The sequence below is a fragment of the Chiloscyllium plagiosum genome, unplaced genomic scaffold (genome assembly GCF_037043375.1).
Source record: "Chiloscyllium plagiosum isolate Xiang-an unplaced genomic scaffold, Cpla_swu_hap1 HiC_scaffold_24, whole genome shotgun sequence".
NCBI lineage: Eukaryota > Metazoa > Chordata > Chondrichthyes > Orectolobiformes > Hemiscylliidae > Chiloscyllium > Chiloscyllium plagiosum.
Window position 1 is genome coordinate 29663684 of NW_028270162.1, and position 21614 is coordinate 29685297.

Sequence of the window (21614 nt, forward strand, 5' to 3'; positions counted from 1 at the left end):
ATAGGGACATAGGGTACAAGAGACCTCAGCTGGAATATTACATACAATTCTGGGCAGTACACTACAGGAAGGATGTGAATGCAGTGGAGACAGTGTAGAAGAGGTTTAGTTCCAGGGATAATAAAAATCTAAGTTGTGAGGAAGATTGGAAAAGTTAGCATTGTTTTCATTGGAGAGGAGAAGATTTAGATTAGATTAGTTACAGTGTGGAAACAGGCCCTTCGGCCCAACAAGTCCACACCAACCCGCAACCCACCCAGACCCATTCCCCTAACACTACGGGCAATTTAGCATGGCCAATTCACCTAACCTACACATTTTTGGACTGTGGGAGGAAACCTGAGCACCCGGAGGAAACCCACACAGACACGGGGAGAATGTGCAAACTCCACACAGTCAGTCGCCTGAGGCGGGAATTGAACCCAGGTCTCTGGTGCTGTGAGGCAGCAGTGCTAACCACTGTGCCACCGTGCCGCCCATGGTGAATTTTGGAGGTTTGGTTAGTAAATTTGCAGATGACACAAAGATTGGTGCATAGTGGACAGTGAAGAAGGTAGATCAAACAAGGTAGGACTTACACAGTCAACAGTAGGGCCCTGGAGAGGTAGTAGAACAAAGAGATCTAGGGGTATAGGTTCATAGCTCCTTGAAAGTGGAGTCACAGATAGATAGGGTGGTGAGGAAGGCTTTCAGCATGCTTGCTTTCATTAGTCAGTGCACTGAGTATAGGAGTTGGGACATCTTGTTACAGCTGTACTAAACTTTGGTAAGGCCATATTTGAAATACTGTGCGCAATTCTGGTTGCCCCACTGTAGAAAGGACATTATTAAAATAGTGGCAGGAAAATCAATGTTTCGGGCATGAGCCCTTCATCTGGAATGAGGCACCACTCTAATCTTGACTCTGATCTCCAGCATCTGCAGTCCTCACTTTCGCTTATTATTAAACTAGAAAGAGTGCAGAAAAGATTTACTAGGATGCTAGCTGGACTAGAAAGCTTAAGAAGCTGGATAGGCTGGGACTTTTTTCCCTGGAGTGTAGGAGACGGAGGGGTGACCTTGTAGAGGTCTATAAAATTATTAGTGGCACAGATAAGATACATTGGCAACTGCTTTTCTCCATGGCAGGGGAGTCTAAAACTAAATGATATAAGTTTAAGGAGAGAGGGGAGAGATACTAAACAGTCCAGAAGGGCAATTTTTTTCACACAGAAGATGGTGAGTATCTGGAACGGGCCGACAGAGCTAGTGGTGGAGGCAAGTATAATTTGATCATTTAAGAAACATTTGGTAGGATACATGGATGCGACAGGTATGGAGGGATATGGACCAAACACAGACAAATGAAACTAGTTCAGTTATGAAAACTGGGTGGCATGGGCAAGTTGAGCCGAAGGGCCTGTTTTCATGCTGTAGACTTCTATGACTCTACGATTTGATTAGAGTTCTCCAAGTCATATGATGTCAGGCTAGAAAAGACAGGGCGAAACTGTTCCAATTCATAAGAGAGTGAGAGTGAGCAGTTTTAAAGTGATTTAGAAAAGATTTCGAACACATTGTTTGAAAAAAAAGTTTCACACGGAGGGTTATTTGGGTTTGGAATATCTGGAATTGTGGTGGAGGCTGGTTCAATTGAGGCATTCAAGATGATTATTTAAATAGAATGAATGTGCAGGGTATGGGAACAGAGCAGGAGAATGGCACTAAATCACAGTGCTTACATGGAGAGCCAGTTATAGACATCATAGGCCAAAGGTACTCCTTCTGCACTATAACAATATCTGTCAGTAAACGCTGCTGCCTTGATAAAAGTTGCGGCTTATACTGTAAATGGCGCCTGTGCCAAAACTGCAATGACATCATGCACAATGGTTTTTTTCATTCTTATGCCATTTCCAAAAATGAAAATAGCTGAGTCGACGAATGTCTGAACACAGCTAAGGCTTTTTTTAAAAACTTTGTTTCCAATACTTTATTCTCAAACTTCATAGTTTGTTTTCGGTATATTATTGAAGAGTTGCCTTTTTATACGTTGACTGTCCTGTCAGCAACTTTTCAAAGCTTTTTTAAAAAACGCTGGATCAACAGCAGCTTCTTGTGTTTGGAAAGAGACAGAATGAGGACTCACCGTGCTTCAGGCTGGAGGATAGACTTTCGCCTTGGCTGGAGTTGAGAACTTCAACTGTGAATTTGGACAGGTTCTGTGCTGACTGATACACCTGTACATTACTTCCACACAATTGACTGGTGATGACACGGCATTGACTCCATTACACAGAGACAGTCATTAAAGACAAAGCAGGTAACTTCGTACTGGAAATCACATGTTGTGATGTTATGTGACTGTCTTAAAGGTACAAGCCTGTCTGATCTGGAATCTATGCCACAGTAGAACAGTAGTGTGCTGTGGGAGCTCACTGCATGAACCCAGTAATATCTGGGTGTGCAATCAGGACAATGGATTCATAAACCTGAGTACTTGCTCAGGGGTTACATTAGGTCATTCAGCAGAGTGCGTCTGCATTCCCTACGAGAATCAATGGCCTGGGTCCACAACTTCTTGAGCATACTGCTGGGCTTGTAGGTGTGCTTAATGAGAGGCTGAAGTGATGAACCAACGCTGACTTTTATTGGCTTATTTAGGATACTGAAACAACATAATTAGATGGTGTCAACAGTCCATAATCCAAGATGAACCGACAAGGGGTCTTTGTAGATCCAGATAAATAAATAGACAATACTTTCCACAGCACTAAAAACTGTCATTTGCTTTGCATATGGAACATGTGAAATGAATGTGAGGTTTAGATTTCCAGACTTTATTTTTATGACAAATGGACTTATTGCCACTTTTCCACCAATCAAGGAGAAATTAATTATCTTTGTTTATGCACAATTTACAAAAGACCCCACCAGCAGCAAATTAAAAGGTGTAAGACCCACATTTAGAAGAAAGCACCTGGCAGTTTTGAGAGTTTGTGTAAAGGTACAAAGGTAAGGTGTAAAGGAAATGGGTATATCATCCTGGAATATCATCTGATAGCCAGAAGGATCCTGCACAAAGCACAAAGCTTGGCAAGTAAAGGTATGTGGCTTCATTTAAACAATAATTTGTTACAGCAAGGCAGTTTGGCTGATCCTCCAGAAAGGTGTGATCCTTGATAAATACTGGGAACATTTGGATTAGAAGGGGACAAACAAAAAGAAAATAATTGTAGAACTTTGCATTAAATAATGCCTCCTTTTGTGTCAGTAACTCTCTTGAATAGACTGAAGGTATTATAACTGTAAATTTACTGAACAGCAAACAAACCTGCAAAATTACAACTGCTGTGACCAAAAACCAAATCAACCAATGGCTGGACTGAGTTGAATAGACAAGGTTTTGGACTGAAAATCTGCTGAAAATGATGAAGATTTGAAATTGTCCAAGTACTTTAAAAAAAATATGACAGAAGTGCAATGTTGGGTCACTTAATAACATAGCAACTCTATCTGATAATGAAAGTCAAGTCACCCAGACCGTACAAATGCAATTTCAAGGTACAAATTAATTATACTGCTGGAATTCATGAGGACTTGTAGCTTGTTTAGTCCTTTTGGCTTTACTTGATTTCCCACAATGAAAAGAGTTAACTTGAGAATTCTCAGCTATAATTTCCCAAGACGCTGCTTCAATTTTAGTTTTTTGATTTTCGTTGACAAACGTAAGAGAAAGGTCAATGTCTTCCACAGGAAGGAAACACCACGTGTGTGTGTGTGTAAAAAAGAAAGAGTGGAACACAGGGGAGAGTGAATTATTTTCCCCTTTTCCAGTGGCTAATTTGCAGTGTTTCACTGCTTCAAATCCCAGATTTCTTCCTCATTTGTTCTTCCCTAATACTAATCTAACTCTTTATGTCATTCAACCCAAGTTGTACATATGCGGTCTTCATATATAATCGGCAAAGAGGTGAAGGGGTGTTAAAAAGTGAGAGAGAGAATGCATGGAAGGTTCGGTGACCATAGTCTAGAGGTTCTGGGAAAGAACAGCTCAGAGTAGGAGACGAAAGCACAAGTCTCAATTTTATGCAGTTAGGATATGATGCGAAGGCAGTCAGATAGAATCACCCATTTTCACATGGGAGAAAAGTTCAGGACAACATGGCCCTTAATCCCACAGGTGTAAAGAAATACAGAGAATGAGACATTGAGAACGCACATTAAAAGAGGAATACAAACAACAGAAAAAAAATCTAAGCAAATATGAAAGGGGAACAGGAATAGACCATTCGAGCCTGCTCTGCCATTTAATTAGAACATAAGCAATCATCCAATTTCAACTCCACTTTCCTGTTTGATTCCCATGTCTCTTTATTCCCAATAAGTCCAAAAACATTTTCATCTTAATCTTAAGTATATTTAAATGTTGCATCCTTACTCCTTTAGAGGAAAGAAATCCAAAAATCCACATAAATCTGAGTGAAAAAGTACTTCATTGGAAACAGCCATGTCCCTCTCCTGAGAAAGACTCCACCCCCCCCCTCCCCACTTCTAGACAGAGAGAACATCACAAGAGAAAGACAGAATATAAAGAAAAGGAAATCTAAACTGTACTTCTCATGACCAGCAGACTTCTCTAATTGTTTAACAGCAGATTAAATACTTTTGCAGTTTAGGACCATTTTTGATGTAGGAAATATGGCATCCAATCTGTGCACAGCAAGCTCCCATGAACGGCAATTTGATAACAACTAGAGAATCTGCTTTTTGTATGTGATGCTGATTGAGAATTAAGTATTGGTCAGGAACGCAGGAATACTGCCCTTGCTCCTCCAAAAACTAGTGCCAAAGGGTCTTTTACATCCACCAGAGTAAACAGATGGAGCCCGGGTTTAATGTTAGTTCTGAAAGTTGTCACCCCTGACAAAGCAGCTCTCCCCCTCTCCTCACTGATGTGTCAGCCTGGAGGAGGACCTGAATCCAGAACCTTGTGACTCAGAAGTGAGAGCGTTACGAACTGAGTCACAGCTGACACATCCAAGGGAAAGGTGGGACATATCCAGAGAGAAACGTGAAACAGAAAGTGGGACAAGAAAAGGAGAAAGCAAGACAGATAGCAAGGAATGAGATGAGGGAGAAACAAAAAAAAAGGAAATCAAAGATAGAAAGAGGAACAAATGAACAAATGAGAAGTGATGGAGGAAGGGAGGAGTAAACATAGAAATGAGGAGTGAAAGAGAATGAAAGAGATAAAGTGAATGAAAGACCAGGAAAGAGGGAAACACATCAACCACTTCGGTTCCTGTTACTATATTTTCATTCGGTCAGCACTTAATTATAAAAAATAAAAGGCCCTCAAATGAATTTCTATAATTAAATCCAACCCAGTCACTTTTTTTCAGCCGCACATCATTTTACTGCAATATTTTCCCAACAAAACTGTCATGAAACAACCTCATTATTGTAAATCTTCCACTGTTAAGGCTTATAATATACAAAACTCACCTAAAACAAAGACTGGAAACCAGATGCTGTTTTCACAAAAATAGCACCAATATGACGACTGTGAGCACTGCACAGAATGTACCTCAGAGCTCAGTGATCCTTCACCTCAGTAATACAGAGTCCAAGATGCAGATTTATTCATAGCTGTAATTGACTGCAGCTGGACTTAATTTCCATTTTATGGGATTATTATAAACTGGTCAAACCAGACATAAAATGCTCAGCTATAAAATACTACCCTTGCCTTTTGCTGTAAATGTAATCACCGAACTTAAGGAGATGTTATTTTATTGCATTTTGAGATTCTTGGCCATTTTTTCACATTGGGATTCACATCTCAATATTGAGGTTTTTAATGCAAAGCATATTCATATAGAAAAGGTGAGGACAATCAACCGGTTTAGATGAGAGTAGGGAGCAACTGAAGTTGTTTCCTCCGGAGACCAAAGAAATATAAAAGTTAGTTAAGCTGCCTTAATAATTAATAAGTAATTGACACTCTTTTCATTGGGAGTCTCTAGTCCTGAATGTTCAGCTTAGGTCACTCTCCCTCTCATTATCCATGGGAGAGGTGAAATAGGTGTTAAAAACAGACACTGTCCTTTCCAAATACAAGACAAGTGAGAATGAGGTTGAGGATCTGAGTGTAGTATAAGGCATTAAGTCTGACTATGGAAATGCTAATAAACAGTACACACCGTCACAGGAAATAGTGCAATGTCACATGATTTAGCTCTCACTTGCAGCCTGGTAGCAAGATAAATCCACAGTAAGATGTTCCTCAATTATAATTAATGTTTTTATATCTCAAAATCCTAGATACTCATCAGCTGCACAATAAGACCAGGAATATTAAAATGAATATGGGGAGGAGTGATTGTGAAAAGTTGTTGTGTTGAAATCAACCAAATTGAGCAACTGATGTGGTGAAACATGGTGTGTTTCTCACACGATAGAATTCACTAAGTTGATCATAAATGTTGTTTTAAATACTCAGTTGCTGTGAAAACATTCAATGTTTGCATTTGACCTTATTTTGTTAAGTTCTTTATTTGGCTGCTTTCAAAAGGAGAGGAGAAGAGCAAGATTTGAACAGTACGTTCCATTGACAGAGAGGTCCTAGTCTAATGTCTTTGGTTGGTTTGTGGGAGTAGAGGTACATCCTTAACAGCAAGAATCTTAGTCTGTTTATGAGCACCATTGTAGCCAACTCAACATTAAAGGCAAGATCACAATTTGTACCAATAATAATTATGGCTGAAGTAAATTGTCTCTATAAATTGTCGATTAAACTATTTTGTGCATATAATTACTGAGGAATGATAATGTACTTCTATACTCTGAATAGAAACCCTTAAATCAATAGATTATTTTAAAAGGAGTAAAAGCAGGTGGGTACAGCAAGGGGATTGAGAAGCTAGAGACCCATCAAAAGTATGAAAATAATTGTACTTTTCATGTCCCCTTAAAGCAACTTATGCCTAATCAGGTATTTTAAAATGAAGTCATCATCATAATGCATGAAAAGTGACAGCCATTATGTGTACAGCATGCTCCCAAGATCGGTAATGACCAGATAATCTGATTTTGTGATGTTGGTTGTGGGATAGAGATTGAACCTTCCCTGCTCTCCTTCCAAAAGTGGCAATGCCGTGAGCTACATTCCTTAGAGGACAGATCTTGGTTCAACATCTCACCAAACGTCAGCACCCCTGGCAATTCAGTACTGCCTCAGCTATGCACTGGAGATTCAGCCTTGATTTTTGTGGTCAAGTCTTTCAAAGCTACAACCTTTTGACTCAGAGACAAAAGTGCCACCAATTGGACAACAGCTGCTACTCCTTAAGATACAATATTAATTCATGTCATTATTACTAGTAGAGTTCACACTTGGTTTTGTATGCCCCTTCCGCCATCAGATTTTGTCTCCAAGTTGTCGATAACTCAAGATCTTTGAGCAGACACCAGTCAGTTTAAAATTTTTTTCTACAAACTTTGTCAAGGCAGAGCATTCAGTTTTGACATTGACTAACATTAGAGAATGAGCGACTGGAAAGAAAGGCATAAAAACAAGAATAAAGTAAGTGATTCATATCACATTTATAATGCAGAAATCATCGGTCACAAACATATGCAGTAATTTACAGCCAGCAACAATTAACTCCACAATTCTGACATTGTGATATTTGCCCATTTGTCGTCTTTTTATTTTATTCACAGCTTTATGAACGATTTTAAAAGAATTCAAGGTTTAATACGTTAATTACAGATGTGCAGACACATTGATCACATATTTGCTAAATTAAGAATCTTCTTTGCATTCCCTCAGAATTTGTTTTGATATCAGCCTTAGCTAAAAAAGTCAAGCCTTTCAAGGTGACAAAAATGAATGCTGTTAAAAACACAGGAGCGTTACGACTTGTCAAACAGCTGCCTCTGCATCGCCTTAAAGAGTAATGACTGTCCATGAGGGAGTTACGAGGCTGTGAAGTGACATCGAGTCCTCGTGATGTCACACAGTGTGAGGACCTTGAACTCGGCGCCGATGACTCCCTGCTCCTCCCCCACATTATTCAAGATGTACACGTTTAGCTTGTTTGTGGGAGGATTATTTTAGTACCAGCTGCAGTTGCTAGCAAGCTGCATGTCCTTGATGTGTGAGGAGACTCATTGAAGGGTATTAACACCTTGCAATTTTAATTTAAAAAAGCACTAAATGAGCTTGCTTGCAATATAAATTCTGGAATTCCAGACTAACTCTAAACAATATCAGGATTAGATCAAAACCATTTCTCTTTCATCATGTGTATGGCTGATGAATCTTTCTACCATTTTAAAGTTGGGGTGACTTTATACCTCTCCTCAAACAATATTCCACTTTGGGCTACACTGAATAACTGCTGCTGATTTATTAGACATTTGCTACCTTGTAGCACTAATGACTAAGGGCTACAGTCCCTTTGGGTTCTGTTTTATGCTTCCTCACATCTTATGTTTTTATAAGCCTTTCTACACATACGCCATAATATGAAATTATTATCAATCTGTAATGCATTAAAAACACAACAGCAAATTGCAGAGAGCAGGAGACACAATAATATGCTTCAATTCTATGAGATTAATATTCTGAGTTGAACACTGAATAATGCATAAAAATTGGTTTGTACAGACATTCTGCTATGTAAGATGAGCTACTATTACAGATAGATCAATATCTAAATGTCTTCTTACCTGGCGCTTCTATTAATTGCTTGTAAACATTAAGAAAGGCAGCCTCGGCCTCCTTGCTTCTTTTACTAAGTGCTACCACCTGGAAAAAGAACAATTACTACAGATTTATATCTTCAATCATTAGGCTGATTTACATTAAATCATCAGTGACAGGCCCATTAAGGGCAGTCCCAGGACCTACACATATAAGCAGATAGGAGTGTAGATGACAGACTGATTCCCAACAACACCCTGATCAGAACATGAACAGCTAGTGCCACAAATCCAGCCAATTATGTAACACCAACTCAAACTGCAGGGTGCCCACAAAGTTAATGTAGCTGTGAAACTGATAAAGGCACCGAGGATCACCTACATTTTGAAATGCTTTGAAATATACCCTCTCACCCGCAGCCTGACCCACTCAAATTCTTTCACAGCCCGATTGAACTGGATTAATCACAGGGGAAACTTTCAACAATCGAGAGAGAAAAACAAAATCGATGCAAGTTTCTGTGTTAATAGAACAGTAAAAACATATCAAGAAATATTGGAACAATTCTGGTTAAATTGTGTTGATGGGCATCCCAGAAAGATTTGCTAGCAGTCTGTGCTGTGTGGTAATTTTTTGAAGTATTAGCATAGGTAAACAGTGTAACCTGGGGCTCTGATTAATTACCTCGGGCACTTTAATAGTGATTCTAAACCCACGGTCACTACCTTTTGATTCACCTACTCTGCCTTTCTGGTATGTTTCTCCAAGACATGATGGCCAAAACCAATATCTTGTAAACAGATGCACAAACCTCAGTTTCAAAACCAATTTACAAATGCCTAGATTTTAAAAAAATTGACACTGGATTTTGTTGGACTTCAATCTGAAAGTGAAAGGAGAGTTTAATAGAAGGTGCTGCAACAAAAAACACAGCAGGTCACAATCAACATCTGTGAAAGAGAAAAGACAGATTAACATATCAGGAAGAACCTTTCATTAGCCATTCTGACAAAAAATGTTATAGCCAGAACACTGACCTTTCTTTTCACAGATACCAACAAATTGCAATCTATGTCCAGCATTTTCCATCGCAGATTTCCGTCCCTGGCAGCTTACTCCGTCATCAGCCCCCAACCTCACCATCCCTTCAACATTTATTAATGTTTTTAAAGTAAACGTAGTTAAGCATTACAATATTGGGAAAATAAATTTGATCTTGAGCCACAGCATATAAACCCCACATTTTAGTTAAACATCATTAAGGAGCCAACATGTTAAATCAATAAGTGCAGAAGGTTGGATCTCTGGTAACATTGAACCCAGTAGTAATACCCCCACAGCCTGTTAAAGGCTGTGAGGAAAACACAAGCCACGCAGTATTAATTAATCCATTGGTACATATGGCTACCTGATTGCTTTATGCAATCTATGGCATTCTAAACATTTACCATGATGATAATAATACTAAGAATAAACAAAAGCTAAATTAAAAAGCAACTTTGCAGGGATCAGACACGGTTCAATAACAAGAGCTATCAGCATTACAGTTAAGGGTTAACTCCCACTCTCTGTATAATGGTTAATGCCACCAACAGACTACCATCTTATTGACTGTATCCCAGAGTGAGATCCTAAAAAAATTAAGTTTTGTTTCTGTTTGCCAAAGTAATGAACAGTGTACTGCACATAAATCAATGAAACACACAATTATCGACTAATGAGTACTTAACTGATCTCCACAACATTGAGGGACTATTACAGGCCATCACAGATTCCAGGATTTCTCTCAATGCCTACACCTGTTATCATTTCCAATTCTAAAAGCTGGCCATTAAGCATCTCTGACACAGTAATCACCAATCCAGAGATGTAACAATCATGTATTCACTTACAATTTCTAACATATCCTCAAACAGTTACTCACATGGGTGTAGCTAACCTCTTGGCAACTTGAATTCAATCAGCATACTGAACAAACACTGGGCTGAATACAGCAAAGACAAGTGGTCACCAAGTCAAAAACATTCTGGCAGCTTTCCTTCCATCCCTCAAAAGATTTGTCCACCCCTGGCTTCCGATTGTACCAAAGTATGCATAACTGATGGGCAAGTTATAATCAAGGACAATGTAACAAGCAATTAGTTAAATGGGTTGTATTGTCAGGAATTTGGTAACTGCGGTCTCACATTTCGATTTGGGTTTTTGGAACAGTGCCACATTGGGACATAGCTCATCACACAGCCAAAACTCCTGTGAAATGAAAGGTGTCTTGAAGAATAGATGACTTGGTGACAGAGCTCATTAATCTATCAAAATAATGTACAACAGCGTGTGACGTTGCAAATTCCCAGGCAAGCCGGCACCAAGCACTCTCTGAAAGGGAAGGGGCTAGGGGGTAATAATTGCTGGCAGCAGTTTTGGAAAGCGGTGGATCTCCTGCCCTATTCACTTTCAGAATGGTGCAAAGTGTGAGAAAATATAAAAGCCTGGTTGTTTTTTTTTGTGATGTGGCACTGATGGTAAAACTGTTAGCATTTAGAGTTATAGAGATGTACAGCACGGAAACAGACCCTTCAGTCCAACCCATCCATGCCAACCAGATATCCCAAACCAATCTAGTCCCACCTGCCAGCACCCGGCCCATATCCCTCCAAATCCTTCCTATTCATATACCCATCCAAATGCCTCTTAAATGTTGCAATTGTACCAGCCTCCACCACTTCCTCTGGCAGCTCATTCCATACCCGTACCACCCTCTGCGTGAAAACATTGCCCCTTAGGTCTCTTTTATGTCTTTCCCCTCTCACCCTAAAACTATGCCCTCTAGTTCTGGACTCCCCCACCCCAGGGAAAAGACTTCGCCTATTTATCCATGCCCCTCATAATTTTGTAAACCTCTATAAGGTCACCCCTCCTACTGAAGCTGACAGCAATGTTAGGAACTGGACATGTGCAGAATAACACGTAAATTCAAGAATTGTTGTCAGTTCATCTGTGCTTCTCCAATGGGCACAGGGATTCCCACAGTCTATTAACTCCATTTCAATCATCAACCAGCAAAAACATCCATTCTAACAATGTCAGACTTGCTGCAAAAAGCTTGTAAAAATTACACGTTTTTGTAAAGCATAACTGAGATTTTTAAACTTATTAACTTCAAAATCACTGCTAAGCTATTATACTGGCCCTGGAAAGTTAAATCATTCCACAATTACTAAAAATTCCATATTTTAAAAAAAATCTTTAGAAGTCTCTTTATTGTTTTTAGCTTCTTACCATAGTCATATATTTACTTTATTATATGAAACTTAAAGCAAAATGAGGAATGTTTTTAACTTCCTTATTTGTGAAATGTGAGTGACTTCGAAGAGAACTTGCAGGAGGTGGTGCTCCCATGTATCTGCTGCCCTAGTCTTTCTTATCGAATTATTGACACTACTGTTGCTACATGTTAAGTGATCCTTCCACTGATGCCAGATTGAAAATACTGGCAATGAAGAGGAGCCTCAGAAACAACGCTGTTTCTGAGGTTATTGGTGAAGAAACACCAGCGACCACACAAATAATGCCATTGAGGAGTTCACCTGGTAACCGCACATGGGCATTTCCCGATGATGTGGGGTTAGGGGAACACTGTACAACACCCAAGAAGCTTGGCTGGGCTTTGCCGTCACTATCCAGAAGTACAGACCACGTGCATTGAGACAGCTAACCGGAATAAAACCAAGAGTCAATCTTGCCAGGAGTGTACAGTAACACTATACTGGAAGATGGATTTGCTGACTGGGACAGTTATGAGCTCCAAGGATTATGTTGCTTATGAAAGGGCTTGTCCTATCTCACAGTGAGGGTTGATGAAATAGGGACAGTCGCAATATATTTGAACATGTCAGGATATAACCAGACATGACACCAACATCTAGAAGCTACAAAGGCAAGTTATCCAACAGTGGTGAGAATGTGGAAGCCATTACACAAAAAGCAGTTTTTAAAAACTGAATTCATCAGATGTGGGCACTGTCAAATAAACCAACATTTATTACCCATTTCTAATTGCCTTTCAAAAGGTGGTGGTGAGCTGCCTTCATTATCTGCTGCTGGCCTGTGGGTGTAGGAACATCAATGCTACTAAGGACGGAGTTCCAGGATTTTGACCCAGCAACAGTGAAGGAATGGCAATGTATTTCCATGTCAGAATAGTGAGTGACTTCAAGGAGAACTTGCAGGAGGTGGTGCTTCCATGTATTTGCTGCCCTAGTCTTTCTAAATGATAGAAGTTCTGGGTTTGGGAGGTGTTCTCGAAGGAGTTTGACTGATTTACTGCAATGCATCTTGTAGATAGGAATCACTTCTGCCACTGTGCAGGAAGTGAATTTTGAAGGTGTTGGATGGAAGTTAATCACATGGCTGCTTTGTACTGATTGGTGTTAAACCTCTCGGATGTTACAGGAGCTGCACTCATCCAGGCAAATGAAGCAAATTCCACCACACTCCTGACCTCCTGGAGGACAGGAACTAGGGATAGTGGAGGTAAAATACTCACCACAAAATGTGTATCGTCTGACCTGCTCTTGGAGCCACAGTGGGGAAAATGGTTGCCAGGCAAAAACAATGAAAAGGGCATGCTGCCACACCAATTCCCCAATACCTCTTCCTGTGATCACAACTTTCCCCAAGTGTAACAGAGCTTGCAGTAGCTGCATTGGTCTGTACAGCCACCTACAAACTCATTCTGAGAGTGGCAGAGAGTCATTTTCATCTGAGGGACCGCCGATGATGATGACTGATGCAGTACAGTTTCTGGTGAATGTTAAGCCCCCTACCCTGCCCTGGGATGTTGATAGTGAGGCATTTGATGATGGTAAGGCCATTGGACACTAAGGGGTGACGGTTAGATTCTCTCTTGATGGAGGTGGTCATTTCCCAACACCCGAGTGGCACGAATAGTACTTGCTACTTATCAGCCCAAGCCTTGATGTTGTCCAGTTTTGTTGCAAATGAACGTGAACTGTATCAGTATCTGAGTAGCTGTGAATTGTGTTGTACACTGCGCAATCACTGGTGAACATCCTCATTTCTGATGGAGGAAAGGTCATTATTGAAACAGGATCAGATGGTTGAGCCTAAGGAATTCCTACCCTGATATCCTGTGAGTGAGATGATTGATCACCAACTGCCACAGCCATCTTTGTGCCAGAGATTACTCCAACCAGGGAAGAGGATCCCCCCTGCATCCTTCTGATTCCAGTTTTGTGAGGGCTCCTTGATATCATACTCAGATAAATACTACCTTGGTACTAACAGTGAATCAAGCCGATGGGGGAGAAGGTAAAGGTAGGTTATGATGACAGATTTATATTAAAAACATGTGGAAGCTTAAGTGGAGCATAAATGCTAGCATGGATTCATTGGGCCAAATGGCCTTTTTTCTGTGATGTACATCCTGTATACCAGAGTCCTATTTTGAAACTCAAAAGTATTGAGTTTCTTTGATTTTAATGTGGTGGAAGACTGGAGACCCAGATTCTCAACTATCATTCTCACACAACATAAGATGACTATATGCTAACTGATTTTATGAGCTTTAGCAGTTATGATGTGTTACCGCAGAACTTCATGCGTAAGCCACGTTTTTGTGTGGATTTCTTTTTATGGTTAATGAAGCTGGTGGTGTGACCTACGTACCCATGTCATAATCCATCACTTGGCAATGTGCCAGAAGGCTTTATCATTGAACCCTTGGTCAGTTTGGCCTAGTGAAAGAAATTAATTCTTTTAACACACACAGTCTTCAGCTCATTTCATTCAGAAGTAAAATAAACATTAGCTGAACTCCTACTTGAGAGGTTACAGAAAACCAAGGTAGAAATCAAAACAGTGAATACCATTGGTTACCGACACATGCTTAATGTATGGTGTTAATGCTGATTTCACAGCCTTGGAACAGGATAATTGATTGCACTGTAAACTGCACTTAATCATCCCTTATGGAAGCTCTGCACAAACTTACTTAAAAGCTACTTTTAGATTTCACTGAATATTTGAGGGATGACCTTTATATGCTTTCCTTTCTGGGACACTGAGCATTTGTGTTTAATAGAGATCCAGAACTTAAACAGATAGGACTGCCTCTTCCCACTTAATGGAAGCAGCAACAACCATCCAATGGTAGTTTCACCATTGGGCGGCACGGTGGCACAGTGGTTAGCACTGCTGCCTCACAGCGCCAGAGACCCGGGTTCAATTCCCGACTCAGGCGACTGACTGTGTGGAGTTTGCACGTTCTCCCCGTGTCTGCGTGGGTTTCCTCCGGGTGCTCCGGTTTCCTCCCACAATCCAAAGATGTGCAGGGTCAGGTGAATTGGCCATACTAAATTGCCTGTAGTGTTAGGTAAGGGGTAAATGTAGGGGAATGGGTGGGTTTCGCTTCGGCGGGTCGGTGTGGACTTGTTGGGCCGAAGGGCCTGTTTCCACACTGTAATCTAATCTAATCTAATCTAATCTAATCTAATCTAAAATCAGCTGTACACCTGAAGTGTAAGAGTGTTGGAATGTGCTATATAAGATTGGAACTCTATTGTAAAATGACTGTTAACATTCACTCATCTGCGTGATAGAGATCCTCTAGCAATGCCCAGCAAAATATTAAAACAGAAACAGAAATAGCTGGAGAAACTCAGCAGGTCTGGCAGCATCTGTGAAGAGAAAGCAGAGTCAATGTTTTGGGTCTGGCGACCACTCTGCAGAACTGACCTGAAACCTTAACCCTGCTTTCTGTCCACAGATGCTGCCAGACCCACTGAGTTTCTCCAGCTATTTCTGTTCTTGTTTCAGATTTCCAACATCCACAGTTCTGTATTTTATTGCCAGCAAAATATCCAATGGATTTCAATCTGCCCTCCATCCGACAGGACATGAGCTGCAAACCTTCCAAAACCTGAGAAATGGCTAGCTCTCAAGAACAAATGCCGAGAAGCTCCAGGCCAACAAGTCTTATATAATATTTTGTCTGCATTTGTTCACCAACCTCAGCTTAGACCCACTGATATCTTGGGCTACAGCATAAAATACCTGCCAACATCAGGAGGCATCATCAGGAATTCCAGCTGTCACTTGGCTGATGTCCAAACAAGTGGAGCCCATTTCACAAAAGATCACTCGACTTGTTCCAACATTTTCCTCTGCGGGCCTCTGAGACCTTAGTAAGAAGGATTCTTACCTGGATTCCAGAGGGAAGTAAAGGTGAGCAAGTAAAGAGAGGATGCGCAATTGTCCTTCAAAAATTCTCCACTAGTTCAAAATAAAGCCTGTCCAAAGACTCATGGCTAATTCCATTCCAGAACTATCAGAATGCTGCACCTTTTCATGTAGGCATATATTTGATGTATTTTCAGACTGACACGGATATACTGCTCTTCTTCAAATGTACCTTACATTTATGTAAAAATCCATCTCGTAGACATCAAGTCTACAATAAAAGGCCTATGATGTACAGAACGAGAGTTCATTATATTTATGGAGCGCTTGAATTAATCAGATTTACAGCATCAATGTGGTAACATGCATGAAGCTTTCCTTCCTTTTATAAAGTGTTCAATGTTAGGGAACAAAACAACCCAAACAAGCATTTATAGCCACACAAAGCCTGAATAAAGCAACCAGGGCTATGAGGTTTACTTCACCATTACTGTGCTTACTGACTGATCCAAATTAATTTGACAATATGATGGAAAAAGCAAAATGCAGAATGAAGATTTAATTATTTTTCTGAAAAGGTATACAGTCTTCATGGAAATACTGTGAGAAATAATTACTTTGACACTGAATGTATTCAAGCCTCCTTCATACATAATTTCAATGACAGACAACCTGCAGATGAAGTTTCCTAACAGCCTTTTCAAAAAAAACTTTAAAAATGTTAAACCTACTCAATTAAGTTTTCAACTGTACTACCTTAAAACATTCCAAGTCCATTTCCAATGATAATTGTAATAAAATTCCACCTCCTTGCCCCTTTTCCTCATTTTACAGTCCTATTCCATAGGCCCCTCCAGACACCCTTGGGATGCTCACTCAAGTGGCTATTCATGTGTGGATTTGGAGAATGTGTCAATAGGTTACACCACTCCATTAAACCAACGTGGCTTAAACCTAATGAACCTTCAAGTTGAGAAACTAGGTTCATTACCTGAATTTTAAACATGAAATTCAATTCTTCGTGATAAATTACAGAGTACTTACCAATTACATTTTGCCATATTTTTGGGGAGTGGCAGAGACTTGAGAATAAATGTTGAAAAATGTGGTGCTGGAAAAACACAGCAGGCCAGACAGCATCCGAGGAGCAAGAGAATCAACGTTTCGGGCATAAGCCCTTCTCAGGAATGAAGGGCTTATGCCCGAAACGTCGATTCTCCTCCTCCTCGAATGCTACCTGGCCTGCTGTGTTTTTCCAGCACCACATTTTTCAACTCTGGTACACCAGCATCTGCATCCTCACTTTCTCCTACTTGAGAATAAATACCAAACAAAGTTTTCAATCATTGTTTTGGTTCAGGGAATCAATTTCTGAAATTTAAGCTGTTAAATGTAGATTGTGGTTATATCTCAGGCATAGTTTTATTACAATTATTAGACAGTGTTACAAGTGTAATACACAACATAGTATGAATCCCCTGTGCAAAGGCATGAAAATATTATCTGGTAATAATATATCTGGCCTTATCAGAAGAGACAAATCACAGAAAAGACATAGAGTCATAGAGATGTACAGCATGGAAAGAAACCCTTCAGTCTAACTTGTCCATGCCAACCAGATACCCCAACCCATTCTAGTCCCACCTGCCAGCCTGGCCCATATCCCTCCAAACCCTTCCTATTCATATACCCATCCAGATGCCTTTTAAAGGTTGTCATTGTACCAGCCTTCACCACTTCCTTTGGCAGCCCATTCCATACACGCACCACCCTCTGTATGAAAGAGTTGCCCCTTAGGTCTCTTTTATATCTTGCCCCTTTCACCCTAAACCTACGTCCTCTAGTTCTGAACTCCCCCACCCTAGGGGAAAAAGACCTTGTCTATTTAACCTACCCATGCCCCTCATGATTTTATAAACCTCTATTAGGTCACCCCTCAACTAATTCTTGAGTACTCTTCTGCAATTGTGAATGCATTATTCAAATCAAAACATAATTTTTTTTAAGATACCCACATTCTGTGACTTCAAATTATATTTGATTAGTTTTTTTTTAAAATAATCATCAATACGCAGTTAGAAGAGATACACATAATCTCCTGAGCAGTTTAATTCAACATCTCCCTCCCAATACTTCAATACATAGGTCCTAAAATATTGCACTGACAAACCTCAACAACTATCCAAGCCTTTTTATTAAAAGAAAATAAGTGTTACTGGATAAATAACAATACAAACACAAGAATTAAAATCCATGCTATTTCATTCAAACAATAAAATGCTACTTCAAAATCCTTCTCAATGTTAACATGCCAACTTCAGGAACATCAGACCTGAGTTTCCTATTCTATTGATTGTAGCAACAAAGGAGATTCATGTTGAAAAATAGTGACATTAACTAATTCTTTACATATATTTGTTCTTCATTGAAAAATGATCAGATCTGCAGACCTACTGCTCATTAGTAAGGCTTGGAACACAAGGCAACTGCACTGCTCTCAAAATTGTCTTTTGCTTCCAGCTCACAAATCAAATCTTATAACCCATGAGATACTTGAATCCAAATATCATGTTGTTTAAATGCAAAGTCATCAAAGCTTTTCTACATCAACATTTGATTTTCAATAAATCAAAGCCAAAACCAAGATGGTGGAAAAAGGCAAAGTTATTTATATTCCAGATGAAGTATTCCTTCAAACAGAATTACAGAAAAGAAAACTGAGCTACATGAGGGTTATTCCACCTCAAACAGGAAAACAAATCTCCCAAATAACTGTCTCAATCTCAGCAAAACATAACTATTCGATTATTATTTTCTGGCAGATCTCTAAAACCATCAACGCTGGCACAATATGAAAAAAGCTGAGGATCTACTGAAAATCCCAGCCATTTAGATTGGCAGAACTGTAATTAGTAATTATGTAATCATGAATTATAATTACTACAACTGGTGATTATGCAATTATCAGTTAAATTACTGACTTCTAACCTTGACATTCTGGCAGCTGAAGGAATTGCTCCAGTCAAACACAACCTCTCAGAGAAGCATCAAGCCCCTGTCATCCAGACAATACAGAGAGGTCATTTGTAATTCACAGACCACCTCAACAAATTGCTTTCCACCTTTGCAGCACTTAGGATGAAGGCTACACTGCACCAGGCACCGAAGAAAATGAACAGCCTTGCCACTGCCACTGAAGCACAACGTTTCAGTCATGTTCCTCAATTTCAGAAAATTACACATGTTTCAGCTCCAGAATCAGAGACACATTTCGTGTCAAACAAACCATTTCAGGAGGAACAGAAAAGAAATGCCATTACTATTAAACAGCTTTAATAACCATTAAATCCTCCAACAGCTTGCAACATGCCAAGTAATAGATATTATTTATTGATGTATCATTAATTTTTGTGTTCCTAATATGCTGTACAATGAGTCAAGGTGAAAAAACACAGCTGTGCTGAAAACACTCTCAGTGATGGATTGCACTCATACACTTGGGCTTTTCAAGGCTGGTGCCTTTCCAGCAAAGCAATTATCATTGTAGAATGCATAATAGCCTAATTAATTACCTTTGTCAGTTTGAGCCATGTGTCATTATTACCATGCGTCACAGCAACTTCAGAATCATTTCTAAATGAAAATAGGTTATTAAGTCCCATTTTAATAGCTAGTAAAAGTCTGAATTGGCACGTAAAGTGCACCACAGAAAAGATGCACAAGCTTTGCACAACATGCAGAATGAAATGTGGTCCATTCTAGATCATCATTATGGAGAGCAACATCTTCCTCGCATAAATACTTTTAGGACTTTGAAATAATTTTGCCGAGCAAGAGCTCCCTGACTGAGTTAGGCTATCCTTGAACATTCACCTGTTTGCGCCGTACAAAGTGCTTGGGTTGGTTAGAAATTTTAGACACCAATTTATATCTAGAAATTGTAAGCGGGAGATTAAATACACTGGTTCAACAAAGTTTCAGCTAAATTATTTCCAAGATCCTCATGTGTGCAGGGAAGGGGAGCTAGAAACAATGGATTGCGAATTCACTGGGCATTTTGCTAATTTCGTCAGATGTAGAAGCTGCTGCAGACTCCTGCTCTGTTCTGAATCAGCTCAGGCAGTAAAAAGGAAAAGGATTTTGTTATTGATAGAAATTCACCTGGATTTCTATCTTCCTGGCTCTTTAGAAGGAATAAATTAAACTGGTGTGTGTCCCTTCTCCAAAAAGTCACGTTGACAGTGACTAAACATATTTATGTCCTCATATTGTTTAGCACTGAGAGGCCATAAACATAGATGTTTAAACACCAGTTTCATGACATATTATTAAAGTACACTGCTCGCGTGACTATCCCCATCTGTGCTTCAAACTCTGACATTCATTACAATGAGTTTCAAATTTATATTCCCGTTTAGCACCCTCTTACTCTCACAGAGGTGAAGGGGGTCAGCAATGGCATGTGAACGATTCTTCAGCTTTGTAGGTGAGATACAGCATCAAGTGAAAACTGCTGCTTCCTCCACTTATGCAAATCCAACCTTCATTCCATCAGAAACGAATTATTTCTCACCAATGTGCTTTTCTTCCCGTTTTCAGATGCAGGGTTTTTGTAGCACTTTATTGAGTAAAGCTGATAGATACGACAAGCTTTGGCCAGTTTTCTGCTGTGGGATCACATCTCCTTAGAACTCGGTTCAATCTGAACAAACACAGTTCTAGCTGCTCAAGCCATGTCTTAAATCAATTGTGCTGCCCAATACATTTGTTGGCCACATTTCAAGGTGACTGATCAAATGACAGGCAGTGGAAAGTATTTTCCATAAAGACCCAGTCGATTAAAAACTTATGCTGTTCCATCATTAATTGTTTTCATTCAACAGAATAATCAGCAGGAAACTTTAAGAGAGAATTTATGACTTAATGGAACTTACAAACTTCATTCAGGTCATGGTTCTAACAAGGAGAAAGTGAGGACTGCAGATGCTGGAGATCAGAATTGAGAGTGTGGTGCTGGAAAAGCACAGCAGTTCAGGCAGCACCCGAGGAGCAGGAGAATCAACGTTTTGGGCATAAGCCCTTCATAAGGAATGCGGCTTGTGGGCTGAGAGATAAATGGGAGGAGGATGGGGCAGGGGGAAGGGAGCTGAGAATGCAATAGGTAGATGAAGATGGGGAGAAGGTAATAGGTCAGAGGGGAGGGTGGAGCAGATAGATGGGAAAGATGATGGACAGGTCAAGAGGACGGTGCCGAGTTGGAGGCTTGGGACTGGAATAAAATGGCGGGGAGGGAAAATTAGGAAACTGGTGAAATCCACATTAACCTCATGTGGTTGCAGGGTCCTAAGGCAGAAAATGAGGCATTCTTCCTCCAGGCATTGGGTGGTTAGGCTTCAGCAATGGAAGAGGCCCAGGACCTGCATGCCCTTGGTGGAATGGGAGGGGGAGTTGAAGTGATCAGCCATGGGGCAGTGGGGATGGTCGGTGCAGGTGCACCAGAGATATTCTCTGAAACGGTCTGCAAGTTGGCGTCATGTCACCTTGATGTAGAGGGAACCACTTTGGGTGTAAAGGATACAGTACATGACATTTGTGGAGGTACAGGTAAATTTCTGTCGGATGTGGAAGGATCCTTTGAGGCCTTGGGCAGAGGTGAGGGAGGAGGTGTGGGCACAGGTTTTGCACTTCCTGCAGTGGCAGGGGAAAGTGCCGGGAGTGGGGTGAA

At 40.2% G+C, this 21614-nt stretch overlaps 1 protein-coding gene across 13 annotated transcripts in view; it reads right to left on the reverse strand.

The window, feature by feature from the left end:
• Window positions 1–21614, reverse strand: part of cux2b (cut-like homeobox 2b) — a 327011-nt gene that overhangs the window by 130925 nt on the left and 174472 nt on the right. For all 13 annotated transcript variants that reach the window (XM_088000027.1, XM_088000020.1, XM_088000024.1 and 10 more), the window contains one exon: window positions 8719–8797. In XM_088000027.1, coding sequence (XP_087856153.1) covers window positions 8719–8797 — 79 coding nt within the window. The remainder of the gene's footprint in view (window positions 1–8718; window positions 8798–21614) is intronic.